This window comes from Jaculus jaculus, chromosome 6, assembly GCF_020740685.1.
Source record: "Jaculus jaculus isolate mJacJac1 chromosome 6, mJacJac1.mat.Y.cur, whole genome shotgun sequence".
Classification (NCBI taxonomy): Eukaryota; Metazoa; Chordata; class Mammalia; order Rodentia; family Dipodidae; genus Jaculus; species Jaculus jaculus.
Window position 1 is genome coordinate 147,505,982 of NC_059107.1, and position 15,794 is coordinate 147,521,775.

A 15,794-nucleotide genomic window follows, 5' to 3' on the forward strand; every position below is an offset into this window, starting at 1 on the left:
TGGTTAAGATGTTTGCCTATAAAGCCTAAGGATGTATGTTTGATCTCTCTCTAGATCCCAAATAAGCCAGACACACAAAGATGATGTGAGCACAAAGTCATACATGTGCACTAGGTGGCACAAGCGACTGGAGTTCGATTGCAGTGGCTGAGGTCCTGGTGTGTCAATTCATTCTCTCTCTAAAAAAAAAAACAAAAAAAAAAATGGATGGGCTAGAGAGATGCCTTGCCTGTGAAGCCTAAAGACCTAGGTTCAATTTCCCAGTACTCAAGTAAACCAGATGCACAAGGGGGAACATGTATCTGGAGTTCATTTGAAGAAAAATAAATTTATCCGGGTATGGTGGCACACGCCTTTAATCCAGGCACTCAGGAGGCAGGAGTAGGAGGATAGCCGAGAGTTCGAGGCCACCCTGAGACTGCACAGTGAATTCCAGGTTAGCCTGGACTAGACAGAAACTCTACCTCAAAAAAACAAAACAAAACAAAAAATTAATGGAATTTGGAGCTGGAGAGATGACTCAGTGGTTAAGGCTCTTACCAACAAAGCCTAAGGTCCTGGGTTTGATTCCCCAGTACCCACATAGGGCCAGATGCACAAGATGGTATATGCATCTGGAGTTCATTTGCAGCAGCTGGAGGCCCTGGAATGCCCCTTCTCTGTCTATGCCTCTCTCCTATCTCTCTGCTTGAAACATATATATATATAGACACAATTTGGAGTTGACCCCAGGAATTCTTAGTCCCATGTTCTGGTCCCTACTTAAGGGTATGAAACCAAAAGGTTGCACAGCACAGGATCAAAGAACCACCATCAAATAGAAAATTCTCTTTAATTTTTTGAGACAGGTTTTATTTGATAATTCAAGCTGGCCTGGAACTCAATAGATAGCCCAAATTGGCCTCAAACTCATGATGTTCTTGACTCAGCCTCCAGAGTATACCACCAGGCCTGGGTGGAAATAAAAACAAAATCGATGCCTCTAGGAATGGATCTGTCATCAACTCTCTGGGTGAGTCACACTGACTTTCAGATGTTAATATCTTCATCTCTGAAATAACACCTGCCCTGTCTTGTACTCAGGTATCATGAAAAGGACACTCAGAGAAATACTATGATAATCGTAATGATAGGAAAGTGATTACTAAACTGAAAAGACCATATAAATACTTTAAGAACACAAAGTGATGGTTTACAATGCCATTAAAATGTAGTATCAGGACTGGAGAGATGGCTTAGTGGTTAAGGCATTTGCCTGCAAAGCCAAAGGACCCAGGTTCAACTCCCCAGGACCCACATAAGCCAAATGCACAAAGGGATGCATGCATTGGGAATTTGTTTGCAGTGGCTGGAGGCACTGGTGCACCCATTCTCTCTCTTTCTACCTGCCTATTTCTGTATCTCTCGCTCTCAAAAAAATAAATAAAATAATATTAAAGTATTATTTTAAAAAATGTAGTTTCAGACCAAAAAAAAAAAAAAAGGCTGGTCATCATGACACACACCTTTGATCCTAACATTCAGCACACCTAAGTTTATGCTAGGATCCCAGCTGATGGAGATTTGGGAATTAACGCCTAATGGAGGTGGTGTTTTGCTGGGGGCAGGCTTATGGGTGTTATAGCCAGTTTCCCCACGCCAGTGTTTGGCACACTCTCCTGTTGCTATTGTCCACCTTATGTTGGCAGGGGTAATGTCCACCCTCTGCTCATTCCATCGTTTTCCCCTGCCATCATGGAGCTCCCCCTCAAGCCTATAAGCCAAAATAAACCTCTTTTTCCCCAAAGCTGCTCTTGTTTGGGTGATTTCTACCAGCAATGCAAACCTTACTGCAACAGTAAAGTAGTACTGAGGAGTGGGATTGCTGCTGGACACCTGACTAGGTGGCTTTGGCCTTTTGGAGCTGATTTTCAAGAGGAATGTGGAAGGAATTGAAACCTTGGCTTAAGAGATGCCTTGCAGTGCTGTAAGTACAGCTTGATGGACTATTCTGGTCAGAGTTGAAAGAACTGAATGCAGTAAGAACTATGGACTGTGAGGTTTGGTTTATGAGGGTGAGAAAAAGCTTTGCTTGAACTGGGCTAGCAGTTTGTGTGAGAAGCTTGCTATTATGCCCGTGTCCTAACAAGTTGTGCAGGGTTGCTTTGTGTAGAAATGGTGTGAGCAGAGGGTATGGCACAGAAAGAAAAATCTTTGGATGAATTGCTGCCCATTCAGCTGCAATTGAGAGATTATAACCTTTGAAATAGGGCTAGCTGATCTGCACTGGGGCAACAGGAAGAATATGTACTCTTTTGAAGGGGCCTGAGTGCTCAAGGAGTATCCTGCTCTTCAAAGTCTGCTTTATTCCCCCTGGATTACCATATTGGCACCCCACCTGGTATTGTGGAGTATAAGAAATGCAGGAAAGAGAGGGTCATTGAGTTTGCAATGCATTCTTGTGTGTTGGAAATGGCCATGGGCAGTGTGAAGCAGGTTTGCTGGATGCCTGCATGGAGACCCTATAGAGCCATGAGGATAACCATGGATTGCAGTGGAGACCCAGTTGAAATGCCAGAACCACGAGCTGCCAAGTAGAGCTGCCGGCCCTGATGAAGTTTTCCAGGACTGTGAGTAGCCCAGCTGGACGGACAGAATTAGAACTCGAGAGACTTGTTGTTAGGATTATCGAACTTGGCAACTTGTGACTGACTAACATTGTTGGACTTAAAGCTACAGAGTTTGATGTTTTCCCTGGTGGTTTTAAATCATGCATTGCTTGAGTATTTCTTTGATATACCCAATGCCATCTTTTGCATTGTGAATGTTTATTCTGTGCCGTTATGGGTTTTTTTTAGGTTATTTTTTTGGTATCATGGCTCAGTTAAAAGATCTTGGATTATGGGGATGTATGAACATCATTGAAATGGATTTAAAAAAAAAACAAAACTATGGGGAATTTTGAAGTTGGATGAATCCATAGCATTTTTTTAAATTTTTATTTATTTATTTTTTATTTATTTATTTGAGAGTGACAGACACAGAGAGAAAGACAGATAGAGGGAGAGAGAGAGAGAATGGGCGCGCCAGGGCTTCCAGCCTCTGCAAACGAACTCCAGACGCATGCACCCCCTTGTGCATCTGGCTAACATGGGACCTGGGGAACCGAGCCTCGAACCAGGGTCCTTAGGCTTCACAGGCAAGCGCTTAACTGCTAAGCCATCTTTCCAGCCCAATCCATTGCATTTTATATCACATGTGGTTATCAGTTTATGGGGGCCAGGGGCGGAATGTGGTGTTTATACCATAAACAGGTTCTGAATGCTAGGTTCCCAGCTGATGGAGATTCAGGAATTAATGCCTCATGGAATTGGTGTACTGTTAGGGGCAGGCTTATGGGTGTTATAGCCAGTTTCCCCTTGCCAGTGTTTGGCACACTCTCCTGTTGCTCTTGTCCATCTTATGTTGGCCAGGGGGTGATGTCCACCCTCTCACTGCCATCATAGAGCTTCCCCTAAAGCCTGTAAGCCAAAATAAACCTCTTATTCCCAGAAGCTGCTCTTGGTTGGGTGACTTCTACCAGCAATGTGAACCTGACTGCAACACCATGTAAGCCAGATGTACAAGATGGTGCACGAGTGTGGTGTTCGTTTGCAGTGGCTAGAGGAGGCTCTTCCATGACCATTCTTTCCTTCCCCCACCCCAAATATATATCTATCTTTATCTGCCTTTCTAAAATAAATAAATTTAAAATAAAAATAAGCCAGGCATGGTGAACATGTCTTTAATCCCAGAACTTAGGAGACAGAGGAAGGAGGATCGCCATGAGTTCAGGGCCACTCTGAGACTACATAGGTCAGCCTGGGCAACAGTGAGACCCTACTTCAAAAAAATAGTAAAAATAAAATGTAGTTTCATATCAGACATTGTGGTGCACCAGTAATCCCAGTATTTGAGAGGAAGAGGCAGGAAGACCAGAGGATCAATGTCATCCTCAGCTACAAAGAGATTTTAATTTATTTTATTTTATTTATTCGAGAAAGAGAGAGAGAGAGGCAGATAGAAAGAATGGGGATACCAGGTCCTGCAGCTACTGTAAACAAACTCCAGATGCATGTGCCACCTTGTGCATCTGGTTCACATGGGTCTTGGGAAATCAAATCTGGGTCCTTTTACTTCACAGGCAGATGCCTTAACCGCTAAATCATTCCTCCAGCCCTATATAGGGATTTTAAAGCTAGCCTGGACTAAATGAAACCTTGTCTCCAAATTTTTTAATGTGCTTGTTGTGGCTAGGGAGATGGCTAAGTGGTTAAGGCGCCTGCTTGCAAAGCGTGAAGACCCAGGTTTGATTGCCCAGTATCCACACAAAGACAAGTGCACAAAGTAGTACACAGTTTGTTTGCAGTAGCAGAGGGCTCTGGAGCGCACATTCTCATTCTCTCTTTCTCTTTCTCCTTATCTCTCTCTCAAAGACTACATAAAAATATTAATAAAAAATGTGCTGGATGTGGTGGCACAAGCCTTTAATCCCAGCACTCTGGAGGCAGAGGTAGAAGAATCACCATGAGTTTAAGGTCACCCTGAGACTACATAATGAGTTCCAGGTCAGCCTGGGCTACCATGAGACCCTACCTTGAAAACAAACAAACAAACAAAAAAAAAAAACCATGATTGTCCCAGTAAGAGACTTTATGAGCTTATCCACTTCATACCAAAAAAGTATCAAAAATGTGTCTTGTCACTAATACCAAGACAAGTAAGAAAATTAAAATTTAAATCTACCATAAAACACAAAATTCAATCTGTCCCCAAAGTGTCTCTAGAGGTTGTTTCAAAAACAAGCAGAAGTATAGCCTAAAGTTTGTGTAGTAGATCTGTCTTCATTAAAAATTAAAAGCATATGGCTGAAGGGATGACTTAGTGGTTAAGATGCTTGCCTGCAAAACTAAAGGACCCAGGTTCGATTCCCCACTATGCACATAAGCCAGATGCACAAGATGGCACAGGCAGCTGGAGTTCATTTACAGCGGCTAGAGGACCTGGTGCACCCATTCTCCCCCTCTCTTTCTTTGTCTCTCTCTGTGTCTCCCTCTTTTTTCTCTCAATAAATAAAAATAAAGGTGTGGAGGCACACAGCTTTAATCCCAGCACTCAAAGGCCAAGGTAGAATGATCTCTGTGAGTTCAAGGCCAGCCTGAGACTACACAGTGAATTGCAGGTCAGTCTGGTTTAGAGTAAGGCCTTACCTCTGGAAAAGAAAAAAAAAAATTCTGGCTCAAGAAATTCACAAAGAAAATCTATCCAGGATTCAAGCCTTACAAATAAGAATGTATAGTAAAATACACTGAAGGAGGCCAGGCATGGTGGTGCACACCTTTAATCCCAGCACTTGGGAGGCAGAGGTTGGAGGATCGTCATGAGTTTGAGGCCACTGAGACTACATAGTGAATTCCAGGTCAGCCTGGGCCAGAGTGAGACCCTACCTTAAAAAAAAGGGGGGGGGGGCTGGAGAGATGGCTTAGCAGTTAAGCGCTTGCCTGTGAAGCCTAAGGACCCCAGTTCGAGGCTCGGTTCCCCAGGTCCCACATTAGCCAGATGCACAAGGGGGCGCACGCATCTGGAGTTTGTTTGCAGAGGCTGGAAGCCCTGGCGTGCCCATTCTCTCTCTCTCTCTCTCTCTCTCTCTCTCTCTCTGTGTCTGTCTCTCTCAAATAAATAAATAAATAATTTTTTTAAAAAAAGCACTGAAGGAGAAGGGGTGTCAGCAAGTGTCAAAAAAGTGCTCACCACATAGCATGAGGACCTGAGTTCAGATGCCCAGCACCCATGTAAAAAAAGCTAAGTGCTGGGAAGCATGCTGGCTAGCTAGTCTAGTAAATGAACTCCAGATCCCGTGAACGACCCTGTCTCAAAAAGTAAAGTAGAGAGCCGGGTGTGGTGGTGCACTTCTTTAATCCCAGTACTCAGGAGGCAGAGGTAGGAGAATTGCCATGAGCTTGAGGCTATCCTGAGACTACAGTGAATTCCAAGTCAGCCTGGGCTAGAGTGAGACCCTACCTTGAAAAACAAAAGAAAAAAAAAGTAAGGTAGAGAGAGACAGAGGAAGACACCAGACATTGTTTGACCTCTGACTTACACACACACACACACACACACACACAAGCCTAAAGTTAGGATTGGGATGGAGCTTAGTGACAGAGCCCTCACCTAGCATGTTCAGGAGGTCATGAGATCAATCTCTGCAATGCAAAGGAAAAACAAAGGAAGCCGGGCGTGGTGGCGCATGCCTTTAATCCCAGCACTCGGGAGGCAGAGGTAGGAGGATCGCTGTGAGTTCAAGGCCACCCTGAGACTACATAGTAAATTCCAGGTCAGCCTGAACCAGAGTGAGACCATACCTCGAGAAAAAAAAAAAAAAAAAAAAAAAGGAATTCTGACCACGTTTTATGATAGCTAAAGATCTAATGGGCAAAGGTATACGCATCCTTCCTCACCAAAGGGATGCTGGAGGCAGTGATGGCGGCGGTGGGCGGCAGCAAATAAAAACAGAGATGAGCGTTGGCAGATCTAACATGCGCTGACCACTCCAGGTCATGCTCTCCAGCCTTTCTCATTCAATCTTCACAATAACCCTATGAGGTAGACCGTGTTCTCAAATCCTGACATCATTCAGGAATACATTTTATGTTTGTTTATTTATTTGACAGAGAAAGAAGATGTAGAGAGAGAATAGTCACTGCAAACAACTCCATCTTGTGTATCTGGCATACGTGGTTACTAGCGAATTGAACCTGGGTCCTTAGGCTTCACAAGCAAGTGCACACAAGGTCACATGTGCATACAAGGTAGCACACATATCTGGAGTTGAATTACAGTGGCTATAGGCCCTGGTGCACCAATATTCTCTCTCTCTCTCTCTCACACACACACACACACACACACACACACATACACAATGAAGGAAGAAGGAGGGGTGAGGAGGAGGAGGAAGAGGAAGAAGCAGCAGCAGCATCACAGACATCTCTATCAGTCACATGCTATCTTGCAGCTAAGCTCACCACTATTCCACCAACTCACCTTGCTACCACACTTTAGATCTGCTGAGATGTACTCCTTTGGCTTTCCCCATTTGGTTACCCTTGTGGAGATCAAATTCAAACCAAGTACTTATCTGAAACTGCCTATGAAAACCCTAACAACAGCACTGGTGTGATGACAGTAAGAGCTACCCATCATGTCAACACTTCTACAACCTTTTCTCCACACATGCATGCGTGCACTTGCAGAAACTCTAGAACTTTCTTTACCCAAGGTCTCACTCACAATCTGCGCTAGCCTCCAATTCACAATTCTCAGGAGCGTGCCATCACACCTGGCTTCAACAGTCTTAGAAATAATAACCTCAAGCTGGAGAGATTGCTCAGCGGTTAGGGCGTGGCTAAAGCTTAACAACCTGGGTTCAATTCCCCAGACCCTACATGAAGTCAGATGCACAACGTGGCGCATGCCTTGGGAGTTCGTTTGCAGCGGGTGGAGGCTGCAATGAATGATAGGTGGCTCGATAGGTGGCTCTGAATTCAACCCCCAGCACTGTAAAAATTACAAGAGCAGGAATGCACACGCAGGGCCCTGAGCTCTGCCCCTCGTGCTGCAAAGACAAATACTTAAGATTTGCATCCTATACAAGGGATTTTAATCAGGAATGGAACAAAAAGTAAAAAAGCAGTGAAACTTCAGTGGCTGTGGTGGCACACCAGTAAGTCCAACACTAGGCAGGCTTAGGAAGGAGGACTACACGTTCAAGGTCAGCCTGGCCTACATAGTCTCTCTAGAAAGGAAGGATGGGAGAAAAGGAGGAAGGGAGGGAGGGATGGACAGAGGGAGGGAAAGAAGGCAGGCAAGCTAGAGAGAGAGTTTAGTGGGTAAAGTGCTTGCCAGCATGCTTAAGGGCCTGAGTTCAAACCCCCAGCACGCACATACAGCCAGGTATGGAGGCGCACACCTGTAATCTTAGCAGTAAGGAGGCAGAGGCAGGATGATCTGTATGGGGTGCTGGCCAGCTGGTCTAGCCAGATCATTGAGTTCCAGGTTCAATGAGAGATCTTGTCTCAAAACACACACACAAAAAGAAGTGGGGAGCAACTGATGGAGACCTGACATTGACCCCTGACTACGCACATATACATGCAAACGCATGCATCTGCACACATGTGCCCACATACATACAAAAAGAGTAAAGTTAGTGGCAACGACTCACCTGTACTATATCCAGAACCATGCCAGCTGAAACTGTCCCAAAGCCAGCTAGCAAAAATGGTACCAGTATTTGCAATGCCATGATGCCACTGGATTCCTTTGGCAGTTTTGGGTTTGTTTCCACAATGACATCATCGCCCTCACTAGACAGATCCTCCTCCTGCAGCATGGCAGTAGTTTCAGAAGTCTCCCTTCCATCACAGTAGTTATAGTTGGCATAGTCATCGTACTTTGGACTGCAGCTTGAGGGCGCGTGCCCGCTGCTGCCATGGAAAGACTGCTCAGAGAAGCTGCCGTGGTAGTCCCGGTGTTGCTCAGATCTGTTACTGAAAGTCTGTGCTGTGCTTGATAATCCGTCTTGCCAAATGCCGTTGGCTTTCTGGTGCCTGTCTTCCTGGGTTTTCTGGTACATTACTGGAACCATACTTAACAGCAAATTTAAAAACTTATCAGACTGAATTGTGTTTAAATTTAAAGTCCAATCTACAAACCCTCCTCCGCTATCTGGACTGCCACTTGTTTTGTATGTAACAGATCTTCCTTTACTATTAGTCATATTGTCATCACAAAAATCCGTGTTCCTCAGACCTCAAGCTTTGTGTACCATAGCCAATGACTCACAATGAACCGCACAAACAACTGCCTAGTTAAGTTGTTGACTTCATTGTGTAGAAAATGTCCCACTAAAGACGGTGTTTAGAAGTTCTACACAGGGATCCAATCTGGAAAGAAAAATAAAATAAAATTTAAAAGTCAGATTAACTACCTTTATACTTAGATTTTCATAGTTACAAGTAGAGAATGTGTCTTAACCCCACCTTAATGCAAGGATGCTATATTCTGTGGGCTTTAAACAGAACAGTTTTGTGCCATATAAATGCTTCATGTATAGCAATATAATACATAGATTGTGTGTGTGTGTGTGTGTGTGTGTGTGTGTGTTTACTAAATCAAAATCTTGGAGGAACAGGGCGTGGTGACGCACACCTTTAATCCCAGCACTCAGGAGGCAGAGGTAAGAGTATCATTGTGAGTTTGAGGTCACTCTGAGACTATATAGTGAAGTCCAGGTCAGCCTGAGCTAAAGTGAGACCCTGTCTCAAAAAAATAAAATAAAATAAAAATAAAAAAACTTGGAGGAAAATCCTGCCATTGTATCAGAGAGCTCATTTGTTCTACTGCAAAAAAATACTTCTCAGCTAAGCTGTGAATTAGCAGGCATAAGTGGAATGTAATTACTAAGAAAGACATTAAATGTTTAACACTTCATCTTTTCATACCCAAAAAAGTATGGATGTAATTAATGTATTACTAGAATTATCATATTCAGTAAAAAAAAAAAACTAAAAGATTATTGCACTGGTATTTTATATCAGTATCTATATATTAAAAACCATAGCCTGATGTGGTGGTGCATGCCTTAAATCCCAGCACTTGTGAGGCTGAGGTAGGAGGATCCCTGTGAGTTCAAGGCCAGCCTCTGAGGCTACATACTGAATGAATTCCAGGTCAGCCTGGGCTAGAGCGAGACCCTTCCTCAAAAAAAAAGAGTGCTTGTGGGGGTTTGATTCAGGTATCTCCCATAAACTTAGGTGTTCTGAATGCTAGGTTCCCAACTGATGGAGATTTGGGAATTAACACCTCCTGGAGGGAGTGTATTGTTGGGGGCAGGCTTATGGGTGTTACAGCCAGATTCCCCTTGCCAGTGTTCCCTTGCCAGTGTTTGGCACACTCTCCTGTTGCTATTGTCCACCTTATGTTGGCCAGGGGTGATGTCCACCCTCTTCTCATGCCATTGTTTTCCCCTGCCATCGTGGAGTTTCCCCTTGAGCCTGTAAGCCAAAATAAACCTCTTTTTCCCAGAAGCTGCTCTTGGTTGGGTGATTTTTAGCAGCAATAAGAACCTTACTGCAACCATGCTGGACTGGAAGAATGTTCAGTGGCTAAAAGCACTTGTTTGCAAAGCCTGTCAACCTAGGTTCAAAAACCTAATACTCTGGGGGGAAATATATCCCTGATACTGAAAACTTAAAACAGGGGTACTCATGAGCCCTAGGGGTATAACATCTGCCGATGTCTGGAAAAATGTATATACTATGCTTATCACACTGCCCAGTAAGCACTTCTCTTAATATTTATACCCTTATATTAACACTACTCTCACTTTGGGTAGAGAATCTTCTCTTTTCAGATGGCAGTGACTTTGGGATCATAGAAGGCATCATAGTGCTGGAAAGAAGTGACTGGAGTACTGAGTAACATCTCGATCACACCTCCCAAGGCTCAGGGGTCTAATGCAGAAGAGGTGGCAGAAAGAATGTAAAAGCCAAAAGAAGGGTAGGACTCCTTACAACGTGCTCCCTCCAGACATAAAATAGCCTGGATATCCATGACCTCATAGTGCCTGACACTACCTACACAAGACCATCAGAAGAGGAGGAAAAGATCATGACATCAAAATAAAAGAGAGATTGATTGAGATGGGGAGGGATATGATGGAGAATGGAATTTCAAAGGGGAAAGTAGGGGGGGAGGGAATTACAATGGGATACTTTTTATAATCATGGAAAATGTTAATAAAAATTGAGAAAAAAAAAACTAGTACTCAGTAAAGACAGATACAAAGTGACACATGCACCTGGAATTCATTTGCAGTGGCAGGGAGCCCTGGCGTGCCCCCCCACACACAAACACCCTTCTCTCTCTCTCTCTCTCTCTCTCTGTCTCTTTATCTCCATCTCACTCTTAAATAAATAAGTACAAATATTTTTTAAAAAATAGTACTGGGGACTTGAGAGATGGCTTAGCAGTTAAGGTGTTTGCCTATAAAGCCAAAGGATCCTGGTTTGATTCCCCAGGACCCACATAAGCCAAATGCACAAGGGGGTACATGCGGTCTGGAGTTCATTTGCAGTGGCTGGAGGCCCTGATGCTCCCATTCTCTCTCTCTCTCTAATAAATAAGATATATTAAAAATAGGACTGGACTGGGGAATTGATTCAGTGGGTAAAAATGCTTGCTGTGCAAGCACAAGGACCTGAATTCAATGCCAGATCCACCTCAACAGCTGGGTACGGCAGCACATGCCTATAACCCTGTAGCTGGGAAGTAGAGATAAGACAAGTGCTCTAGTCACACAGTTTAGCCAAAACATGGTGAGCAATAGAGGAAGACACCTGACATCCTACTCTGGCTTCCACACATGTACATATGGGTGCAAGCATCTACACACACATGCATACACCAGACACCATAGAGACACTTGTTTCAAACAGTACTACCTCATATACACACAGCAACATACAAGTCAGGTCATAGCACGCTTATCATGCATTCTTTGGGTGTTTTTGTTTGAGACAAGGTGACGTATAGCTTAGAGTGGCCTCCAACTTGCCGTGTAGTTGAAGCTGGTCTTGAATTCCTAATCCTTCCACTTCCCAAGTGCTGGACCTACAGGTGGCACCCACCAGTCCTAGTCTGGTCATTGCGCAGTCTTTTGTTATTTGGGGAGTCTCCTTGTGTATGGGGTGTGTGTGTGTCTGCGTGCGCGCACGTGTTCCTCAGTGCACATGTAGAGGTTGGAGGTCAACCTTGGGTTTTGGTTCCCACACCCATCTCGCTTAAGACAAGTTCTCTTTGTTATCCACTGAATTCACCAGGCTAGCTGACCCAGAAGTTTTCAGGAGATTCTTGTCTGCATTCCATCTCACCACAAGCATGCTGGGATTGCAGACACATGCTACCATGTCCTGCTTTTATGTGGTTCTGGGGATTCAAACTCTGAACCCAAATCGGAATAAATTTTAGTCCTTACCAATTTCTCTAACTCCCCCCATCTGAAGGCAAAACAAAGTATTTTGGATGTGTGCATATATTCATAGGTACACTCTTTTGGAAAGCAGGGGGCTAAACCCCCAAGAGTTACTTCCTAGAAAAATCTTGACTTTGTTAGATGGGAAATTTTTCTACTTAAGGAAGTTTCATTTATGCCACAGTTTTGTAATTGTTATTTTGTTTTTTGGAAGTAGCGTCTTACTCTAGCCCAGGCTCACCTGAAACTCACTCTAGTCCCAGCCTTGCTGCAAACTCACTGATCCCTCTACGTCTGCCTCTTGAGTGCTGGGATTAAAGGTGTGCGCCACCAAACTATGAAGGAAGTGGGGAAAACACGAGAACAGTGACAGAACAGCTCACCAGCATCCAACCCTCTACTGTTCCACAACCAGTGATCTGGACAAGGTCTGCAGATACAAATGCTAACGAAAGCTTGAGACGTCATGGGCACAAGTCACCTAATATTTAAAAACTAGTGATGCTGATGGAGAATGGAATTTCAAAGGGGAAAGTGTGGGGGGGTGAGGGAATTACCATGGGATTTTTTTATAATCATGGAAAATGCTAATAAAAATTTAAAAAAAAAACTAGTGATACTACCAATCATTTATTTCGTTTTGTTGTTGTTGTTTGAAGTAGGAACTCTCTCTAGCCCAGGGTAATCTGGAATTCACTCTTTAGCCTCAGGGTGGCCTCAAAATCATGGCGATCCTCCTATTTCTGCCTCTTGAGTGCTGGAATTAAAGGTGTGCACCACCATGCCTGGCCCAATCATTTATTTCTAATGTTGCCATGTCATGTCATAAAATTTACCCATACTAAAGTTTCTGTACATCTAGAAGACAGGCTAAGCATCTCTAAATAACTGTTAGTACTTATAGAAATAATACAGAGGTACTAAATCATTTGTATAACAAAGCTTTATTGTATCTCATATAATTTTTCAAATGATAGGATACCCAGAACAGCTAAGTGCACACTCAGAATCCTAACCTCCAGTCTGGGAGCTGGGTAGACGGCTCAGTCAGTAAACACTTGCTGTGTAAGCATGAGGACCCGAATTCAGACACAGAAATTGTGTACCTCTAATCTCAGTGCTGGGGAGGTGGAGACAAGGATCCTCAGTGTCTGCCTATACTAACCGAACCAGTGCGTTCTGGATTCCATGAGAGATCCTGTCTGAAAAATAAGGTGGAGGGGCTAGGGAAATGGCTCAGCAGTTACAGATGTTGGCTTGCAAAGCCTACCAACCTGAGTTCAATCCCCCCCAGCGCCAACATAAAGCAGAGGTGAAGTGTGACCTCAAGGAAGCCTCTGATAACATGAGGCAGAGCCAGGAGAACCTGACGTTCTCAGGCCAGCTACACTTGCGGCAGTAAGAGACCCTGTCTCAAAGAAGGTGGAAGAAGAACGGACACCTCAGGCTGTCCTCTGACCTCCACATATGCACTGTGCTGTGTGTGGGAACACATGACAAAATAAGGAGAGGGACTCTCCAGCTGAGCTGCATGCAAGTGGTGCGGTGCACGCCAGAGACTCAACTTCCGGGAGTCGTCACCTGGGGGAGGAAGTGGGGCTCCTGTGATGCAGCTGCCTTTGAGTCAAAGGAGCTATGGGGAGGTTGCCATCTAAGACGAAATGAGATTTCTCATGATGTGGTTGCCGTTAAGTCATCTATTGCCCCTATAAGCAACCCCTCATCCTGCTCTGTAAGTAACTCCAATCAACTTTAGAGGGTTGGGCGTGATGGCAAACACCTTTAATCCCAGCACTCCAGAGGCAGAGGTAGGTGGACCACCATGAATACGAGACTGGCCTGAGGCTACGGAGGGAGCTCAATGTCAGCCTGGGCTACAGTGAGACCCTGCCTCGAGGAAAAAAAAAAAAATAGGGGCTGGAGAGATAGCTTAATGGTTAAGGTGCTTGTCTGCAAAGCCTAAGGACCGAGGCTTGATTCCCCAGTGCCCACGTAAACCAGGTATACATGGTGGTGTACATGGTAGAGTTTGCTTGCAGTGGCTAAAGGCCCTGATGCGCTCATCTCTCTCCCTCTCCCTTCCTCTTTCTCTCTCTCCCTCTCTCTCTTAAATAAATAAATAAATAAATATTTAAAAACTGTTAAAGGTAGAGAGTGCAATTAAGGAAGACAGCCAACATTAATTCCTGGCTTCTGCGCAGGTGCACCCACATACATACAAATAGCCACAGAATGCACACGCCATAATAATAATCCCTACTCCTCACACACAAAAATGAAGAGAAAAAAAATTTAAAGAATCTTATTTGGAAGAATGATACACCAAAAATGAGCCAAAGCTGGTGATTGGCTCCTATAGTCTTGGCTACTCTGGAGACTGAGACAGGAAAATTGCTAAAGACCGGGAGTTCGAGGCCAATTTAGACAACATAGCAAGGCCTCCTTCTCAAGAAAACAATAGGGATAATAAAGCATTCCTGCAATCCAAGCACTTGGGAGGTAGAGACAGGAGAACTGAAAATTCAAGGCCAAGCTGGGCTACATGACAGACAAGAAAGAGCCTGTCTCAATCAAAACATCCAATCCAGGAATCAACTAAAACACAAGCGGCTGTGAAGCCAACTCTATTCACGAAGAACATGGAGAAAGAATAAACACAGATGTGCCCAAAGAACAGAGGACTACATAAGCGGTGCAGTTTCCTCCTAGGGCCAGCAGTGACATTCTACTCACTCCAACCAAAACAACCAACTGAACCGTGAAAATACTTGAATCATTTTAGCAAGTTTGATTCTATGATAGCAATACAGGAGCAGTTCCTTAATATAAGCAAGCAATTACCACAAGTATTTATGCTGCTATTTGAAACAAGTCAATAAATGTTTATATTGCAAATAAGAATTAGAGTACTCTGTTTAGAACACATGCTTTTTAAACTATTAAACAATGACTATCTCTTGTAACTCACATAAAAAGTTCATTAATTTATTTCTTGTTTTTGTGTTTTCAAGGTAGTGTCTCACTCTAGCCCAGGCTGACCTGGGACCACTATGTAGTCCCAGGCTGGTCTTGAACTCATGGTGATCCTCCTACCTCTGCCTCCTGAATGTTGAGATTAAAGCCTTGAGCCAACATACCCAGCTTTTGTTCAGTTTCATTATGTTTTTCTTTATCGGAGATAGTTTCACTGAAGCCCAGGCTGACTTGGACTGCACCTTCTAATTCCAGGCTGGCCAGTACTGGGATTAAAGATATGTGCCAACACACCAAGCCATTAATATTGTTTTATTTGTTTTTATGTTTGTTTAGTTGGTTGGTTGAGATAGGGTCTAACTCTAGCTCAGGTTGACCTGGAATTCACTATGTAGTCTCAGGTTGGCCTCAAACTCTTGGCAATTCCCCTACCTCTGCCTCCCAAGTGCTGGGATTAAAGGTGTGCACCACCACAACCAGCTCACTAATTTCTTTTTAAATTTATTTATTTATTTTATTTGAGAGAGAGTATATGGGCAATCCAGGGCCTCTTGCTGCTGCAAACAAACTCCAGACACATGTGCCACTTTGTGCATCTGGCTTTACATGGGTACTTGGGAACAGAATCTGGGCCATCAGGTTTTGCAAGCCAGTGCCATTAGTTGACGAACTCAAAACCAAACCATTAATTTCCTACAGACTGTTTCAAAGAACATCACCTCATCATTTAGCAGCTCCCCATTATAAATTTACATTAAATTATGTTTAATAA

General features: G+C 43.9%; 1 protein-coding gene across 5 annotated transcripts in view; it reads right to left on the bottom strand.

The window, feature by feature from the left end:
- The window catches only part of Slc41a2 (solute carrier family 41 member 2), a 142,093-nt gene that overhangs the window by 108,479 nt on the left and 17,820 nt on the right, over window positions 1-15,794 (bottom strand). For all 5 annotated transcript variants that reach the window (XM_045153206.1, XM_045153208.1, XM_045153204.1 and 2 more), the window contains exon 2: window positions 8,240-8,960. In XM_045153206.1, coding sequence (XP_045009141.1) covers window positions 8,240-8,794 — 555 coding nt within the window. In that variant the 5' untranslated portion in view covers window positions 8,795-8,960. The remainder of the gene's footprint in view (window positions 1-8,239; window positions 8,961-15,794) is intronic.